The 18,582-nt window shown below is 52.2% G+C and overlaps 1 protein-coding gene across 1 annotated transcript in view; it reads left to right on the top strand.

The window, feature by feature from the left end:
* The window catches only part of SEC14L5 (SEC14 like lipid binding 5), a 39,276-nt gene extending 22,839 nt beyond the window's left edge, over positions 1 to 16,437 (top strand). The window contains exons 8-16 of the mRNA XM_081820092.1: positions 332 to 521; positions 2,524 to 2,612; positions 2,704 to 2,774; positions 4,278 to 4,449; positions 7,881 to 8,015; positions 9,072 to 9,206; positions 9,755 to 9,982; positions 10,876 to 11,054; positions 13,069 to 16,437. Of these exons, the coding sequence (XP_081676218.1) occupies positions 332 to 521; positions 2,524 to 2,612; positions 2,704 to 2,774; positions 4,278 to 4,449; positions 7,881 to 8,015; positions 9,072 to 9,206; positions 9,755 to 9,982; positions 10,876 to 11,054; positions 13,069 to 13,177 (1,308 nt within the window). The 3' untranslated portion in view covers positions 13,178 to 16,437. The remainder of the gene's footprint in view (positions 1 to 331; positions 522 to 2,523; positions 2,613 to 2,703; positions 2,775 to 4,277; positions 4,450 to 7,880; positions 8,016 to 9,071; positions 9,207 to 9,754; positions 9,983 to 10,875; positions 11,055 to 13,068) is intronic.
* The last annotated feature ends 2,145 nt before the right edge of the window (positions 16,438 to 18,582 follow it).

The following is an 18,582-nucleotide window of genomic DNA, read 5'->3' as shown; positions in this document are numbered from 1 at the left end:
AATTGGGTTTAAATCTGGGTTGTGCCATCCCTGAGGTCATGAGAGTGGAGTGCTGATTGGCAACACCAGCTAAAACCAGGATGGGTGCTGGGGAGTGGGGAGGAAAAGCAGCTCCCCGAAAGAAAAGAGGTACATGAGGAGGGAGGAGCGTCAGGCAGCCCAAACTCACAGATTTTCCCCACAGTTCACCCCTAGACTGCGTCATGGTTAAGTGTATGGTCCTTTTCCCAGCTGAGTGTTTTGCAGATAAGAGAGGAGCTACTCATTCTCCATAATTTTGTCCACTGGGTTAGGGAATACCATTCTACGGGCTTTCTCCTTCTTCTCTCAGATTCCCAAAGATGAGCACATTCTCCGGTTCCTGCGGGCTCGTGACTTCCACCTGGACAAGGCCCGGGAGATGCTGGGCCAGTCCTTGAGCTGGAGAAAGCAGCACCAGGTGGATCTCCTCCTTCAGACCTGGCAAGCCCCTGCCCTCCTGGAGGAATTCTATGCGGGGGGCTGGCATTACCAGGACAGAGGTGTGTCCCTTTACCTACATAATGCAGAGCACACACTTTGGTCACTGCCAAAGGCGCTTTGAAGGCCACTTTTCATGTTAGCCTCTTATGATTTTTCCTTTTGACTCTCCTGGGCATCTGGAGATGCCCTTGGGGTTCACCCAGCCATGAGGAAAGTAGTGCCGGAATAGACATTTGGGCTGGAAGCAACGTTTCTCACGCAGCGGCAGCGTTAGCTCAGCCTTGCTTTTGGTCTTTGAGACCCCACACATAATGGCTGCGTGATTTGCATTAGTGGCTGGGGGCTGCCCTAGCAAATTACCACCAACTGGGTGGCTTAAGGCCATAGAGATGTATCTTATAGTTCTGGAGGCAGAAGCCCAAACTCAACGTGTGGGTGGGACCATGCTCTCTGCAATGTCTCTAGGGGAGAATCTCTCCCTGCCTCCTCCAGCTCCTGGTGGCTCCAGGTGTTCCTTGGCTTGTGGTCATGTCACCCCAATCTCTGCCTGTCTTCACATGGCTTCCCTCGGGGTGTCTCTCTGTGTCCTCTCCTCTTCCTGTAAAGACCCCAGGTCATTGGATTTAGGGGCCACACTGATCCAGTAGGATTTCATCTGGAGGTCCTTCACTAATTTTATCTGCAGGCTATTTCCAAATAAGGTCACATTCAGAGGTTCTGGGTGCACGTGAATTTTTGGAGGACACTGTTCAACCCACCACAGATAACTTCTCTCTGTTTCTTAAAGCTGCCCTTGATTCCAGTGCCCATTATGCTTTTCAATGCCCTTTATGTAGAAATTCATATATATATCAATTAAGGTGAGTGCTTGACTCTCCTGAAGAACTGGTTGGAGCACTTTATTTTAATATACAGTCAATCCTCATTATTCATGGATTTCATATTTGTGAACTTGCCTACTCACCCAAATTTATTTGTAACCCCCAAATCAATACTCGGGGTGCTTCTGCAGTCAATTACGACCATGGGCAGAGTGGCAAAAAGTCAGTTGTCTGATCTTCGTGTCCTCAAGATGTCCTTCTGCCTTTTTGTTTCAGCTGTCATACTGTTAACAAGAGTCCTTTTTAAAGTCCACTTAGTACTACTTTTTTTTTTCTTTTTGCAATTTTGTGCTTTTGTGTGGTGTGTGTGTGAGAGATTTTTGCTGTTTAAAATGGCCCCCAGGCAAAGTGCAAAAGTGCTGGCTAGTATTCCCGAGCACAAGAAGGCTGCAGTGTGCCTCACAGAGAAAACATGTGTGTTAGATAAGCTTCGTCCTGGCTTGAGTGTGGTGCTGCTGGCCGTGAGTTCGATGTTGATGTATCAACAATATATACCCAATAAAGTCTCCTTAATTAGCAATAAAGTGTCCTTAATGAGCATGGCCTCTGAGCTAGTGCACCTGAATTTAAGAAATTCAGGACAAAGTTGTGTATCAATCAGTTAACAAAAATGTTATGTCTAGAGGCTCGCAGGGACCTTACCCCATGTTTTTTCTCGAAGTGATGCTTCACTGTTCCCTAAGTCATTGTTCAAGATCACTTTAGAAAACATCACTACCGTGAATAATAAGAATCGACTGTATTCGTATATTCTTCCTTATTTTTCCTATTCGCTTTGGTTGACAGAAAGCTAAGAGCCAACATTATCCACTCTCTCCATATTCCTTCCTAACATGGTTCATCTCTTCTTTTTAAAAAGCTTTAAAATAAACATTTAATTTTAGGACAGGTTTTCAGAAAAGTTGCTGAGGTCGTACAGAGAGTGCCGCATGCCCCTCAGCCAGTTTCCTGTGTGATGTAAATCTGTCTCTTTGACACTTGGACACTTTGCTTCTTTTGCCATAACTGGTGTCAGCCCCTCTTGGGAGCAGGCAGAGCATTCTCGAATAAATGGACAGGAGGGGTAAGCTGAGCCACAGCCTGGCACTGCCTTCTCTGAGGAGAAGTTTGGGCCTGCCCTCTCACCAGCACCGCTGAAATAATGTCCCTTCTCTTTGCTTGGCCTGCCTCGCCTACAAAGACGGCCGCCCCCTCTATATCCTGCGCCTGGGCCACATGGACACCAAAGGCTTGATGAAGGCCGTGGGGGAAGAGGCGCTGCTGAAGCACGTGAGTTGGGGTCCCCACTCCCTGGATCCCGGGGTTGCCTGTGGGTGGGGCAGCCAAGTGAATGTTTGCCAGCACATTCTCTACTTTCCAGGTTCTTTCCGTCAATGAGGAAGGACAGAAGAGATGTGAAGGGAACACAAAGCAGTTTGGCCGTCCCATCAGGCAAGAACCCCAGCCAAGAGCAAATTCCCCTGAAATAGTGAAAACAGCCAAGGTTCATTGGGCATAGACGCTGGCCAGGAAGCATGCTAGGTACTTTACAGAAATGTCCTCTCTTAATTCTTACAAAGATCCTGGGAGGCAGGGACTATTATTGTCCCTGTTCTTTGTGGAGGGGGAAACGGAGGCTCAGAGGAGCGATGCTCATCCAAGCTTGCTGCTAAGTGGGTAAGTGGCAGAGCTGAGATTTGAACCTGTTCCTGTCTGTTTCGGGCTCAAGGATGTGAACCCCTGTGCCACATCACCCCCTGGACCTTGCTTTGTGAGGCCAGCTCTGCCCCACCCCCAAGTGCCACCTTGACTCTGTCTCCCCAGGCAGATGGACTCGCAGGTGTCACGGCACATCCAGTAACCTCCGTCCCTCTCCGACTCGCCCCGAACTCAGTTTCCCACGAGTACTTACAGTGGCACTGAACCTTTCTGAACCGTAGCTTGCTCATCTATAATGTGGGAATAATATCACCAGTCCCAGGGTTTCTTTATGCATCATCAAAAACGACGACCGTGGAGGGATAACGCAAATGCGTGTGTAACACTCTGCAGCAGGTGCTCTCTGAAGTACCTGATTCATGTTGTCCTTATTACACCCCAGGGGGGAGGGGCAGGCAGCACCTGCTGCTGCAGCTTTTTAACCTGACGTAGCCCGATCTTTGTGAAAATTAAGTTCCTTTGTTGTTTGGAGCTTTTCTAAGGGGACATACATTGGTTGGGGTGAGAAATCGATCAGTCAGCGTCCTGATCAGAAGTGGAATTCACCCAACATGGCTCAGATGACAGGGTGTCATGAGGGACTCCTTGCAGCGGTGTGGACTGGATGAAGGGAACAAAGGCAGGATGGAGAGGCTCCTGAGAACTAGCCGCTGCAGTAAAACAGTCATTTCCCTAATGAATTAGTACCAATGAAACGGAGGCACAGAGAGGCTAAGGAACTTGGCCAAGGCCACACAGCAGGCGGCAGAGCTGGGATTTGAATCCAGGCCATCTGGCTCTGGAGTGTGTGCTCTTAGCAGTCAGCACCCTTTCAACAATTGGTAGCAATAACTGGCTTTTACCGAGTGCATGCTATGGCCTGTCCCTGTGGAGAGCTTTACACATACTACCTCATTTAATCCTAACAACTGCTCGAGATGGGGACTCTTGCTGTCACTGCCACTGTCTTGATGAAGAAGTTGTCCATGTCACACAGCTCTCGGGGGTGGAGGTGACACTTGAATTCAGGTGCCTAGCCTCAGAGGCCAGGCTCTGAACCTCCTCCTCACATGGCCTCCCCAGCTGAGGGTCGGGGTGGTAGGATCCATGAGAGTGTCCTGCCCCTCTACCCCCAGCCCTGCCTTCCTGAGCCTCTCCATCCATTCCTGTCTGCCAACTCCTGAGACCCTCGGAGGGTGTCAGGGGCCCTGGGAGGTGGTGGAGCAAGCGGGAGTGAGTGGCCCGTCTCTGCTGCAGCTCTTGGACCTGCCTGGTGGACCTGGAAGGTCTCAACATGCGTCACCTGTGGCGGCCGGGGGTGAAGGCCCTGCTGCGGATGATTGAGGTGGTGGAGGACAATTACCCCGAGACTCTGGGTCGGCTGCTCATCGTGCGAGCCCCTCGTGTCTTCCCGGTGCTCTGGACGCTGGTGAGAGCAGGCGCCCGGGGCCAGGCTCCTGCCCAGTGGAGATGACCGAGGTGGGGGGTGGGTTCCCTCTGCCTGCTTGTTCCATGTCATTTCTTCTAAGTCACAGTTTTATTGAGCTAGAACTCATTGACCATAAGGTTCAACCTTTCAAAGTGCAGAATGCAGTGGTTTTTAGTAGATCCACAGGGTTGTGCAACCATCCCACCATCTAGTTCCAGAACATTATCAGCACCACAAAAGGAAGCCCTGTAGCAGCCCTGCTCCTCCCTGCTCCCCAGCTCCTGGCAGCCATCAGTCTGCTTCTGTCTCTATGGATTTGCCTATTTGAGATATTTCACATAAGTGGGATCATACAATACGAAGCTTTTTGCATCTGATTACTCTCACTGAGCATCATGATTTCAGATTCATCCACATTGTAGCACGGATCAGTATTTCATTCCTTTTTAGATCTGAATCCGATTCCACCACATGGGTAGACCATGATTTATGTATCTGTTGTCCTGCTTTGTGGACACTAGTCACACTCAGGATTGTACAGCGTTCCCCGGGTTCCTGTGAGTTGGCTCCGAGGAGTGTTGGGATCCTGTGCTGTAGGAATTTTAAAACTTTTTGCCCAAGACCCCACAGTAAGAAATACACGTTATGTTACAACCTAACACAGACACACACGCATGCGCGCGCACACACACACACCTGAACAGATCAGCAAGCAATGGTTACCTTAACTACGTACAACACCCTCTTCGCTCTTCTATTCCATTCCATTAAAAATAGGCTAGTCACAGTGTGCTGAATCAATCTCACAACCATGAGCAGGTTGTTACTGGCAACTGAAAACTACTGCCCCGGGGCCTTGCTACTGGTCCACAGGCCCCTCCGAGGATTCAGTGCCGCAGAAAACCGGAGAACCGCTGCTATAAATTGAGGTGCAATCAGGATAGACATTTGAGAGTTAAGTGGATTCAGTGTTTCACTAAGCACCTACTATGTGCCAGGCACCTTCCAGGCCCTGGGGATTCAAAGTAAACAAGCCAGCCACTGTGTCTCCCCACCATTGTCACGGGATGGGGAGAGATAAAGCAGATAACCCCACACAAGCAAACACTTCGTGGTTCCCCGTGGCAAGGGCGTGAGGACGTTCAGGGTTCTTGGAGAGGCTAAGTCAGATAGGGGCTGACGTAGGGGGTAATTTAGATTGGAGAACTGAGGAAGGTCTCTCAGAGGAGGTGACTTGTAGCTGAGACCCTAGGAAGGAGCAGGAATCATGCAGGGAAGGGCAGGGAGGAAGGATGGGCCAGGCAACCCACACAGCATGGGCAAAGGCCTGGAGGCAGGATTGTACTTGATGCTTTTTGAAAAACTGAAAACCCAGTCCAGAATGTTTGGGGCAAAAAGGAGCAAAAGGGACAGTGGCCCTGGCAGAGGCTGGGAAAATGCTTGGGGACCAGTGCTTGCCAAGTCCAGGCTGTGGTGAAGGTGGGACTTTGTCCTGGGGCAGTAGGGAGCCATGGAGGATGGTCAGCAGGAGAGGATGTGAGCGGACTTTTGGGGCAGAATGTTCTCTAGCTCCTGTGGCTACTTCAAGGCTCTGTTGGGGCTGGGCCGGGGAGCAGAAGCTGTAGGAGGGATGGGTAGGACCTGCTCCTGAAGCTTTTTTTTTTTTTTTAAAGATTTTATTTATTTATTTGAGACAGAGAGAATGAGAGAGAGAGAGCACATGAGAGGGGGGAGGGTCAGAGGCAGAAGCAGGCTCCCTGCCGAGCAGGGAGCCCGATGCGGGACTCGATCCAGGGACTCCAGGATCATGACCGGAGCCGAAGGCAGTCGCTCAACCAACTGAGCCACCCAGGTGCCCGCTCCTGAAGCTTTTTATCTTGAAATATCCTGATCTTTGTGAAAATGAAGTTCCCTTGCTATTTGGAGACCTGTAAGAAGATGTATATTGCATGGTGGTGGGAGCCAGTCACTTAGGGTTCTGGCCAAAAGTGGGATTCGCCCCAGTGGCTTAATGGGGATGTAACATGAAAGAACTCCTTGCAGAGGTATGGGCAGGATGGAGAGGCCCCTGGGGCTAGCCCCTGCAGTGAACCCTGACCACCCCCAGGGGGCTGGAGGGACAAGCAGAGGGAATGACATTGTTACCGAGCCCCATAAGAGCTGGAATGGGGTGGAAGTGGGGGTGTCCAGGGGCACTGAGGTGGGAGAGGGCAGGGGGAGAAGTACCCTGGCCTCTTTCTTTGTTCCCACCTCCCATCTCCTGCTGCTGCCCCCCACCCCTGCCCAGTGGCCACACCAGATGGAAGCTGGTGGCATGGAGCCAGGTTGCCGAGGCCCGCAGGTGACTGCTTCCCGGGGTGGAGGCTGAAGGAGAGTGACCACACAGGTGGGATTCCCAGTTCCCTGTCCATCTTTTGCCTGTGGCATTCCTTGCTGAATTGGCTGGTGCCCTGCCAATATCAAGTCCTTCCTTCCTGCCCCAACTATGTACCTCGTCAGATACCACACCAGCACTGGGCGGGGGGGCGGGGGGGGGCGGGGGGGGAGTGTGTGTGCCGTGAAAAACAATGGATCGACATGCAGCTTTGAGTTCAGCATTGAAATACTTTCCATCTGGGGTAAACAAAACAGGATCATCCATACAGTGGAATATTATTTAGCCATAAAAAGGACTACGACATGGATGAACCTGGAAACCATGTTGCTGAGTGAGAGAAGCCAGACACAAAAGGCCACATGTCGTGTGCTTCTGTTTCTATGAAGTGTCCAGAACAGACAAATCCATAGAGACAGAAAGCAGATCGGTGGTTGCCAGGGGCTGGGCGAGGGGCATGGCGAGGAGCCGCTGATGTGTATGAATGTGTAAAAGGAATGGGGTTTCCTTTTGGGGTGATGAGAAGTCTTGGAATTATAGGAAAGTGGTAGTTATACAACATAGTAAATGAACTAAAAGCCATCAAACTGTTCACTTTAAAATGGTTAATTCTGGGGCACCTGGCCGGCTCAATCAGAAGAGCATGCAACACTGGGGCTCCTCGGTGGCTCAGTCAGTTGAGCGTCTGACTTCGGCTTGGGTCATGATCTCGGGGTCCTAGGATTGAACCCTGTGTCGGGCTCCCTGCTCACTGGGGAGTCTGCTTCTCCTTTTCCCTCTGTCCACCCTCCCCACCCCTAGTCGTGCACTTGCACTTTCTCACTCTTTCTCAAATAAATAAATAAAATCTTGGAAAAAAAAAAGAACAGAAGAGCATGTGATGCTTGATCTCAGGGTCATGAGTTCGAGCCCCACATTGGGTGCAGAGATTATTTAAATACATAAAAACTTAAAAAACCAATAAGATAAAATGGTTAATTTTTTGTGATGTGAATTACATCTCCATATAAAACAAACAAAAACACCGTTCCATCTTGTCTCCTCTCCCCCACTTCAGATCAGCCCCTTCATCAATGAGAACACCAGACAGAAGTTTCTCATCTACAGCGGTAGCAATTACCAGGGCCCCGGAGGCCTTGTGGACTACCTGGATAAAGAAGTGATCCCTGACTTCCTCGGGGGAGAGTGTGTGGTGAGTGTATGGCTGCAGGGCCGGGCTGTGGCCGCGGGAGGAGCCAGAGATTGCTGGGGCAGGGCTGCAGAGGTCCAAGGAGGCTGGAGTGGGGCCCTCTGTTGTGTGTGTGGGTGCTGGTACCTGGAGAGGTCATGCTTTCTCTTTTTGGGGGAGCAGGGCTTGTTTTTGAAGCTGCCCCAAAGAGAGGTGAGTTCTCTCCAAAGGAGGGGCCTTACCTTGTTTCTTTCAAACATAGTGATCCAGATGGAAGTTTCCGGAAGCCCAGAGACCAGGCCAGTCAAAGGTTTACCTTGGTATTCCCCACTCAGTATGTTGCTAGGCAGCAGTCAGAGTTTACCTGCTGACTTTGCACCCTCTGCTTCTGGGAGAGGTGACTCAAACATCCCACTGGTCTGGACCCTGGAGTTGGTGTACCCAAAGGGATTTATTCCCAACCCACAACCCCATGGAGTGGGAAGATCGGCCAACTGCTTCAAGGGGAGGCAACCACAGACCCCTTCTACTGCCTCCCCCTGGGGGTGAGATGACACAGGAAGGGGTGACCCTGGGTCACGACGGTCTTATCTCATCTGGCTGTGGGAGGGCAGGCCCCTCTCCCTTTTCTAACAGAATACCAAACTCCAAGCTTACTTGATTTCTGAATTTAAAAAAGGCATTTCCCAGGAATTTTGCCAAGCTTGCCCAATTTCTCCGCTTGTTGAGATACATATGCATGATTTATGTTTAGCAAATGGGCTTCCAAGACCAGCATGGTAATAAGAGACATGAGCCTGGGGGGCCTGATAAACATGGGTTTGTGCCCAGGCTCAGCACTTTCTGCTGTGTGATCTCGGGCAAGTGGCCCGACCTCTCTGAGCTTCCATTTTCCTCCTCTGTGAAACGGAAGGAAAGAATAATAGATTCTATTGCATCGTGGTTCTGGAGAGTAAATGAGGTAATGGAAGCCCTGCACCCTACTCACTAAGGGGTTGCTGTGACAAGTGCAGTTTCAGGGGTCACAGAGCACCCTTCTGTGGGTCAGCCAGGCCTGCCACCTTTGTCTTTGTCCCTCAGTGCAATGTCCCTGAAGGAGGGCTGGTCCCCAAGTCCCTCTATCTGACAGAAGAGGAGCAGGGGCACACGGACCAGCTGCAGCAGTGGAGAGAGACCTACCAGTCGGCCAGCGTGCTCCGAGGGGCCCCCCATGAGGTGCTGGGACCTGGCCTGGGAGGGCCCGCTGGGATGGGGTGTTACCTTAGGCCAGGGTCCCCTGAAGCAGAGCCTGAGATGAGGGTTCTTGTGCCAGTGATTTGTTGAGGGTGAGCTCTTGGGAGAAACCTGTAAGGAGAGGTGGGACAGGGTCGGTGTGGGGATGGATGTAAGCACAGGGGCGATACAGCCGAGTCTTGCCCAGCCTGATCTGAGGGGAGCACTGGGCTGTGCAGAGCATGACAGATGGGCAGGTCTTTTGTACTCTCATGTCAGTCCTCGGCTGTGGGTCACCCACCCTGTGACAGGGTGGGACCTCCCAGCCATTTCAGACAGAGGCAGGTCCATTTGCCCAGAGCAGTTCTTAGACAGTGGAGGCTGGGGGCCTCAGCAGCCCATCCTCCCTGCAGTGGGGACTGGAGATCCAGGTGGGTACCCCACAGCACCTACTGCAGCTGACCTCCCCATCCCAGCTCCCCGCTCCTGGTGGGATTCCAGATGGGACTCTCAGACTATGCCTTCCCCTCCCCCCCCTGCCCCCCATGCAGGTTGCGGTGGAGATCCTGGAGGGGGAGTCAGTCATCACCTGGGACTTTGACATCCTGAGAGGGGACGTGGTGTTCAGCCTGTACCACAGCAAGCAGATGCCCAAGCTTGGCCCCCAGGAGCCCGGGGCCAGGGCTGGCGGGCAGCTGATGGACAAAGGCTGGGTCCTAGGTGTGGATTATAGCCGTGTCGAAGCCCCTCTTGTCTGCCGGGAAGGGGAGAGCATCCAGGTTCGAACTCCTTTGTTCATTTATTCATTCATAATACAGGACTGAGTGTTCACTGTGTGCCAGGGTTCTGGCCCTTGACCTCAGGGACCCTGTAGGACACTCAGGGAGAAAGGACTGGACAGATCCAGAACTCTGGGGACCCCAGGATCCCAGCCTCAGAATCCTCTGGGACTCTTGTCAAAGATGCAGACTGCCAGGCCCCATGCCAGGGGCGTAACTCAGAACCTCTGGGCACGAGGCCTGGACTCTGCATCCCTCACCCTCTCCCAGTGATTTCTGATGTGTTAGTTTCAGAACCTATGCAGCAGAGATGCTTTAAGTCTGGGGACAGAACTCAGATGCATCTTGGAACATGAACTCCCCTGTTACTCACATGCTCCTCCAGGCCACGGCTCACAAGTGTTAGATCACCAGCCCCACTCATTCACTCACACTGCACAAACAGACTCCAGTGAGCACAGCGGATCTCACCCAGGGTCCCTGAGCAGCAGGCTGTCTTGTACCTCAAACACCAGCACCCCTAGCCCTCCCTGAACTTGCTCTTGTAACAACTAACACCTCCATTCTCACCGCCCAGGCCTTCCACCAACTCTAACCAACCTGCCAGCTCTCTGCCCAAATCCCTCCTGGGGCAGCACAACAAAAGCCCAACAAAATCCAGGCGTTTAACCAACTCTACCTGTTCTCCTGCAACCACAGCCCCACCCCAGGCCTCCACTCCCACCAGATCAGAGGGAGGCTCTCAGCCCCCACAGATATGGGGTAACAGCGGAGGGGTCAAGGGTGACTTCCGGAGGCCCTGCGAGGAAGATTTATGGGTGTGCTGGTTTAGCAAGGGGTTCCCGTCCGTCCCCAGGCGGGCCAGAGCCTCAGGCAGGACTGCTGTGTTTCAGGGCTCCCATGTGACCCGGTGGCCTGGCATCTACTTGCTCCAGTGGCAAATGCACAGCCCCCCTGGCAATGTGGCCTGCAGCCTCCCGGGTGTGGAGGACGTCCTGACGGCCCTGCACAGCCCTGGCCCCAAGTGCAAACTCCTCTACTACTACGAGGTGCTGGCGTCTGAGGACTTCAGGTAGGAGGGGCTGGAGTAGGGAACCTGGGCAGGAAGGGCCCCCTCCTCCTCTCCAGGCCAGGCCCACAGCGCTTCTGAGGCCCCTTCCTTCTGGGCTGGGGGACACTGGATTCATCTTCCCTACTTGCCTTTGAGCTTATCCAGGGGTGGGGCCCCAGCATTGGTATTGTTAAAATTCTCCAGTGGTTCAGCACCTGTGTGAGCAATCAGATCCAACACTGTGTCCAAATGCTGCTTCAGCTGCAGAACCTCCCCTTCAAATGAAACTCTGGACAGAAGCCCAACATACCAGATTGATTGCTGGGGGAAGGGGAGCCCACTCTCACTCCTCTCACTCCTAGAAACCCATAAAACAGGGTTGGGCTGTTCTAGAACATTCTAGAATAGTGTCTCGCAGACACATCTCCCCAAGTGTTGCTTTCAGAGAGGCAGGAAGTGTAGTGGTTAAGACCTCCAGCACTCTCTGGTTGCTGTGTGACCTCAGGTAAGCCACTTAAGTGTCTGAGCCTTAGCCTCCCCATCTGTTAAATAGGGACTGCTGAAACCCCTACATCACAGGGTTGTCATCAGGAAGAAATGGTTGGGGGAAGCCTGCTCTTCACTAAGGCATACAGTAAGCACTTGATAGCAAAAATGAAGCAGAGGGTGAGGAGATGGAGCAGGCAGTGTCTTCAAGGCTTTACATTTTATCTTTTAAAAACAAATGTGATTTTGCATCCTGCTTCATGACGTATCTCTGTTAGTTTCCGTTTTTCTTTTTTAAGTAGGCTCCACGCCCAGCGTGGAGGCCAACATGGGGCTTGAACTCATGACCGTGAGATCAAGACCTGAGCTGAGATCCAGAGTTGGACACTTAACCAGCTGAGCCACCCAGGCGCCCCTCTGTTAGTTTCCTTCTAAAAATAATGCTTTATATTCTTTACCATGGAGTCAAATTGAGGCTCCAGGAGGGTGTCGCATCTGCATCCATATGCCAGGTGGAGCTCCAAGTACCCTAAGGGCACATGCAGCCCAATGTGAGAGATACTGGGCCAGTGTCTTTACTCCAAAGAGAGCCCCACAGCATGGGAGGGCTGGTGATTTCCTCTTTGGGAAGCAGCTTGTTTTGGCCACTGGGCGCCAGTGCAGGGGACAGACATTGTAGACACTAGCACCTGGGGGCTGCTGCCTCCAGGAGGGCAGGTGGAGGCTGAAGGGTGGGCCAGATGCTGCTTGCCAGCCTGTCTGGTCTGGTCCATGTGGGGGAACCTTGCTGCCCTGAGCTTCAAGAGCTCACAGAGAACCAGGTCAAGGGCTAGTCCCTGGCTGTCCTCAGTAGGCACGCATTGGGCGGACCCTGGGGGACCAGACACACAGGGTCTGCCATCATGGAGCAGGAGGCCACATGATCACACCTGTACGTAATTATGAACAGCAGTGGATGCCACGAAGGTACTCCAATCTGGGGTCCTTGCCCAGGGTCACACAGCTAGGAGGTGCCAGAGGTCTCAGCACAGGGTGTTGTCACAGCACAGGACAAGGGGCCTGGCATAGGGTGGGCAGGAGGTATGGGGGAGGTACCTGGGAAGTGACATTGGAGTTGAGACCTAGGTGGTGTGCACACAAATCACGTGGTGGGGGTTAGGGGGGTGTTGTCAGAATGCAGACTGGAGCTCTGGGGCAGCAGAGAGTCTTCAGCTCTAAGGAGCTGCAGGAGGCTTGGCGGTGCTGGCACCCTCTGGGCCATGCTAGATCTCCAGGTCAAGGAAGCCCCCGAATGGTATGTGGCAGGCTGGGATCTTTGTCGGGGTTGGGGGGGGCGGTGGGCAGGAAAATGGGTGGAGCCTCGTTTCTTACCGTAACTTCACTTGCTTTTCCCTCTGCACTTGCCCTCTGTGCCTGGGGTGGTTACCAGCCTTGTGGAAAAAACCCTGGGGTCTCATTTGCAGCATCACCAGCTTTTCCACTGCTGTGTGGGCCCCAGGGCTGTGTCACCACCAGAAGGTAATGTGCGTGCGACGCCTTTCCTCCCCAGGGGCTCCATGTCCAGCCTGGAATCCTGCACCAGCGGCTTCTCCCAGCTCAGCACCACCACCTCCTCCTCTTCTGGCCAGTCCCACAGCAGCCCCCTGGTCTCCAGATAGCTGGGACTGAGCCCTGTGGGGCAGCCCGCTTGCCTCCCATGTCTGCAAGTGTCCACGGGGTCTGGGACTATGTGGGTTGCAGCCCTGTGTCTGGACACTAAGTTGGGGCATCCGGAGCCAATGGCAATGATCCAGCTCGTGCACTCTCGAGGATGCAAAGACAGAACGATCTCCTTTGCACTTCACATAAGGAAAACCAAGGAGTGGGTGGGCCACCTTTGGGTCGGCCTGGTCTGGGAGCTCAGGGATGTCATCAGGCTCAGCATCCCCTCCACCTCTGGCTCTTCTTTCGCTGGAACAGCCTCCTTCTCAGGTGCCCTCCCCACGCAGGGGACCCCATCACCATTAGGCTCAGCGGAAGAGAACCTCTGTCTCCCAAAGTTCCATCCAAGCTCCCAGAACGGAGTTTAATCAGCCTGCCTGGGTCCCACACTGGTCCCTGAACCAATCACAGTTCCCAGGGAAGAGAACACTGATTGGCCAGCAGCAGGGTCCTGTGTCCAATCTGGACCAATCACCATATGGGGATGGGGATGGGGTTTCAGTGATTGGTCCACCTGGACCACATGCCTGTTCCTGAAGCCAACCACCTGGTTTAAAAAGCATAAGCAGGTTGCCTCTAGGAATACTGGGGTACCCCACAAGAGGGAAAGGACGCTGGGTAGGCAGAAATGACCGTTTTTGCATCAGATTCCATAGCAATGCCCTGTGTCCCAAGACATGCATGGTGAGCAGTTATATGAGTTACAGGCTCCACTTCCTGTGGGGAGCAGCCCACCTGGACCTGAAATCCATTGTCCCAGCACTTGGCTAGGAAGTCAACCTGACCACCACCGACTTGAGGAGGGTGGAGAGGCCCAGGCAGTGATGAAGTGGCTCTGTCTGTCTTTAAACTCCTCTGGAGGTCCTTCCTCCCACCGCCCCCCACCTTGGAGCTGTTTAATTATGACTTTTTTTTGGTTGTAAGTCACAGAGACCCACACAAAAGGGTAACCAGTCATCATCACATGCAACTGGCCAGTCCAGGAGTTCTTGCTTCAGGTAAGGCTGGATCCAGGATCTCAACATGGCATCAGGACTCCCCTATGGGGAGGAGGAGGTTGTGACTTTGTTTTGTCCACCCTAGGGCAAATCTGACCCCTGGAACCAGCTTCAGTATTGACAGACTATTCTCTCATAGTCTTGCTTACAGCTGGGGGTCATCTCTGGTCAACACTCAGAGTCACTGCGTCTTGCCCAAGGGCTAGGCTTACAGCCATGGGGTTCATGCTTCCATGCAGTCTCGGCATGATGGAGCAAGGAAAGCAAGGACTTCCTTGCACACCAACCTCACCTCCAAACCTAGAGCAGAGGGAAGGAGATACCTTCTCAGAGACATCCTTCTCCCTGCAGGGAGGGAGTCTCATCCATCTCTGTTTGCTCCTCAGGTATAGGAACAAAATCCAAAACTGCATCCTGCATCAAGGTGTGTGTGCACATGAGGGAGAGAGGTAGGGGGAGACTGAAAACATTCTCAAAGCTAATTGCTCCCATGTCACTGGACATTTATCACTGAGGAATCTGAGATATTTTCACCAGTCTTTAGATGAGTTTCTAGCTTGCCTCTAAAACCCAGGTGTGCCCTAGAAGCATTCTGGGGTAAGCTGCCCTGGCACTCCCCACATGTTAATTATCTAGGACTAGCACCAGGGAAGGATGGAGAAACCTTTCCTTGACTTGGGGTTCTACATGGCTTGACAACTGGAACCTGGATCTGCTGTGAACAGTCCAGCCTGGACAAAAGGGATGAGCTTCAGGCCTCAGTTCTCCCCTTGAAAGCTCATTCTTTCTCCCTTGGGAAAACTCCAGCTCAAACTGGCTTAAGCAACAAAGGGAATTGTAACTGGGTCCTGTAACTGGGATGGCTAAGGGCTTGCTTGCTGCAGGTATGGCTGGATCCAGGAGCACAGTGTCCTCAGGCTCATGTGCTCATCCTCTCAACCTCACCCAGGCCTCCTAGCTCTGTATCTCTTCTCACACTGGTCTCATCCTCTCCTCCACCTCGTGGGAAAGGTGTCTGTCAGCAGCCCCAAGCCTACAACCATAGGGCTCACAATCTCTAAGGTTGAGAGAATTCTCTTTCCGTATCAGATCCCACAGAATACTCTGGCTGGCCCTGTTGAGTAGTGTGCTCGTTCCTACAGATGCACTGGCCAAGGGGCTGTGGGTCCTGTGATTGCCATTTCCTCCAGAAGCAGCAGTGGGATAGGAGAAAGCAGATCACCCCAGGACAAGAGAAGCTGGGTCACAGAAACAGCAAACAGCCATGGTGGCATCTGCCGCAGTCCCCCCTTCCCTTGCTGGAGGTTTCTGGGGTCCAAGCTGGAGCTTCATCAATCAATAGGTCTTTCCTACCTTTGGGAGGTGTGAAATTAAAAATCCGAGGAAGGGCTGCCAAGTTCCTGGCTTCTGTATTTCCCTAGACCCCAGGGTTGGAAGCTCCTTGGCTTGGTTTTTTTCTCCCTCTTGTTCATTAACCTGTTGTGACCAGAACAGAAACAACCCACACGCAAAAGGATCCTGCCCATGCACTGTGTTTAGGAGGTTGGGTCTTAGAATTTAGACGGGGCGGGGTTCAAACCCCAGCCGCCTTTTCACTAGCTGTGTAACCTCCAGCAGGTGACTTAACTCCCCTGTGCCTCAGTTTCCTCATCTGTAAAATGGGGATGTGCCTACCTCATTCACTGGGTTGTCGTGGGACGAGTGAGAGCAGCTGTAGAGTCCACAACCCCAGTGCCCAACACACAGAAAGCACATGATAAACGTCAGAGGTTATCCTGATGACTTAAGGCTTCTCAACCAAACACTCCAGACTCCTTCCTGAGGATGCCCGCCTGTCACTGTTTCTCATAGAACAGAAGGCTCAGCACCATGAGCATCCAGAGGAAAGTGGGTGTCAGGATATAATTTCCCTCTTACTTTCCCTTTTAGAAACTGCTTGCATTTTCTGAGCAAATCCACTAATCTGGAAGAGCATCATTCAGAGTGGTATTTCCTCCAACTAGCTAGAGAATGTTCTCTCTACAGGCTGAAATACGGGGATTCTGAGAACTTTTATCCCCCATCCTGCACTCCGGAATTGCTCTGCCTGTAAAACAAATTGTTCGACGAGAATACTACAATTCTGTTCCACACACTCTATTTCAACCAGTAAAACATGATGTTCCTTGTTTGCCTGATCATTTGCTCCAACCAAAAGCATTAAACGTTTTAGATTTGGATATACCTCAACTGCTTACTTCCTAAACCCTGGAGGTTTCCCTGGGCTTGTTCAAGAGTTACTCCGCTGTTGATAAGACTCAAAAGCATTTTCACAGGGGCGGTATCACCTTCAAGGGGTTGTGAGTTGGTTCTTTGGGGAAAGGGGGCACATAAAAAAATCACATTTTTATATATAAAGCACAGATACACGGTAGTAGTTCTCTAGGGCTGCCGTAACAAATTCCCACAAACTTGGTAGCCTAAAACAACCAGAACTGATTCCCTCACAGTTCTGGAGGCCAGAAGTCTGAGATCGAGGTGTTTGCAGGTGTCCCCTCCTAACACTAGGGGAGGATCCTTCCTGCCTGTTTCGAGCTTCTGGAGTCTCCTGGAGCTCCTTGGCTTGTGGCTACATTGCTCCCGTCCCTGCCTGTCTTCACATGGCTTATTCTCTGTGTGTCTCCTGTCTTATAAGGACACCAGTCACTGGATTTAGGGTTCACTCTAAATCTCATATGATTTCAGCTTGAGATCCTTAACTAATTACATCTGCAAAGACTACTTTCAAAGAAAGTCACATTCTAAGGTTCTGTGTGGACGTTAATTCCAGGGGAGGGGGATGCTATTCAAACGATTGGCATATGCATAGGGTGCATACACAGATATATGCGTAGTTTATCAGTGGTATTAAATGCAGATCCCCGGGCCCACTCAGCACTGCTGACTTGGAATCTTGAGGGTGGGCTTCTGGATTCTACTTGCCAGGTATCCAGGTGAAGGTTGAGGGCCCTGCCATCCATCTTTCTGGGTCACTCTGCCCTGTTCCCTGGGGTTTGACCTATGTCCTAGTGTTATGTCCAAGGACAGCCATAGTCCTGAGTTTGGGGGTGGGGTGGGGGCCCTGTCCAGGGCACTATCTGTCCTTCCTGTGAGCTTCCTTGGGACACAGAGCAGGGGTCCTGCCATGCACATCATGCGGTTCTGAAAAGGCTCTCTTGTTTTGGAGCAGAAGGCCAAGGACTGTCACTTGGGGGAGCAGAGGAGGTGTGGTTCTTTGTGTGACTGCTCTAGGGCCCCCTATCCACACTGGCTTTGGTTACCCAGCCCCACCCAACACATACAAATGAGGGAGAGGAAGCAGCCCTTGCCTGCTTTGGTACAGTGTGTGCATTCATTCTCTGGGACTTTTCCATGGATTTCTCTGCAACTGTGGGTAAGAGCTCTCAAAGGACCAGCCAGCATGTGGTGGCTGTTGAGAAAGACAGAGGTCCCTGGGACAGGCCAACTAGGATCAGGTCTGAGCCATGAGTTATTGCTGACGTCTGTCCTGGGCAGAATCGCCTCCCCAGAAGCCTCCTGGGGTTTGAGGGGCCCAGAGAGGGCAAATCACACTAGGGCTCCCTTGTGGCCCAGAGGCTGCCTCTGGGACCAGTTCTTCCTCTGAGGCCAGGGCCCAGGTCCAAAGCAGACTGCTGGGGCCTCCATGGAGGCAGGTCTCAGAGCACTAGCTGCTGTTGGAGTTTGGGCAGGGCCTGGAAAGAGTCGAAAGGAAAAGTGCCAGGTAGCTCTCAGGGACATGAAAGGTGGCTGTGGCTTTCAAACTTCTCTTCAGACCATTTCCCCCTCTCCCCACTTCAGTGCCTCCCCTCCCCCACCAAGGCATTCCCAAGGAACGGGGATCCCCAAAAAGCATAACTTGAAACCTCTGACTTAAGAGTTTCCTGGAGCCCAAAGTTTTCTGAGACACAGACCCCTTTGCAAATCCAAGGAAAACTTTGGGCATCACACTGGAATGTTCCCGTATCAGGGCTCCTAAGAGCCTTGGAAAGCCCACCCATTAAGCCCAGGATTGAACCTTTTTCTGGGGACTTTCCTGATGCTCAAGTTTTATAAAGAGCATCCCAACAGCCCCTTGTTACCATGGCAACAGGACTCTGGAGGTTCCAAGTCAGGCCACCAAGACATCTGGTCCACATTCTGTGCCCAGGGGTCTTCCATCACTACCACAAGGTGGGGAGGGGATTCTTGCACCACAATAATTAGTTCATATTAATCCCTGACTACCAACCCCAAAGCTTGATGACGAGCTCTTGTATATATGTGTCAACACGTGTCCCTACCCACCACCAGAGGTAAGTGTCAGAATCTCAAAACACCTTTCTGCC

This window comes from Leptonychotes weddellii, chromosome 5 (genome assembly GCF_054177405.1).
Source record: "Leptonychotes weddellii isolate Sample4059 chromosome 5, ASM5417740v2, whole genome shotgun sequence".
In the NCBI taxonomy this organism is placed as follows: domain Eukaryota; kingdom Metazoa; phylum Chordata; class Mammalia; order Carnivora; family Phocidae; genus Leptonychotes; species Leptonychotes weddellii.
This window is presented reverse-complemented; position numbering and strand designations above follow the sequence as displayed.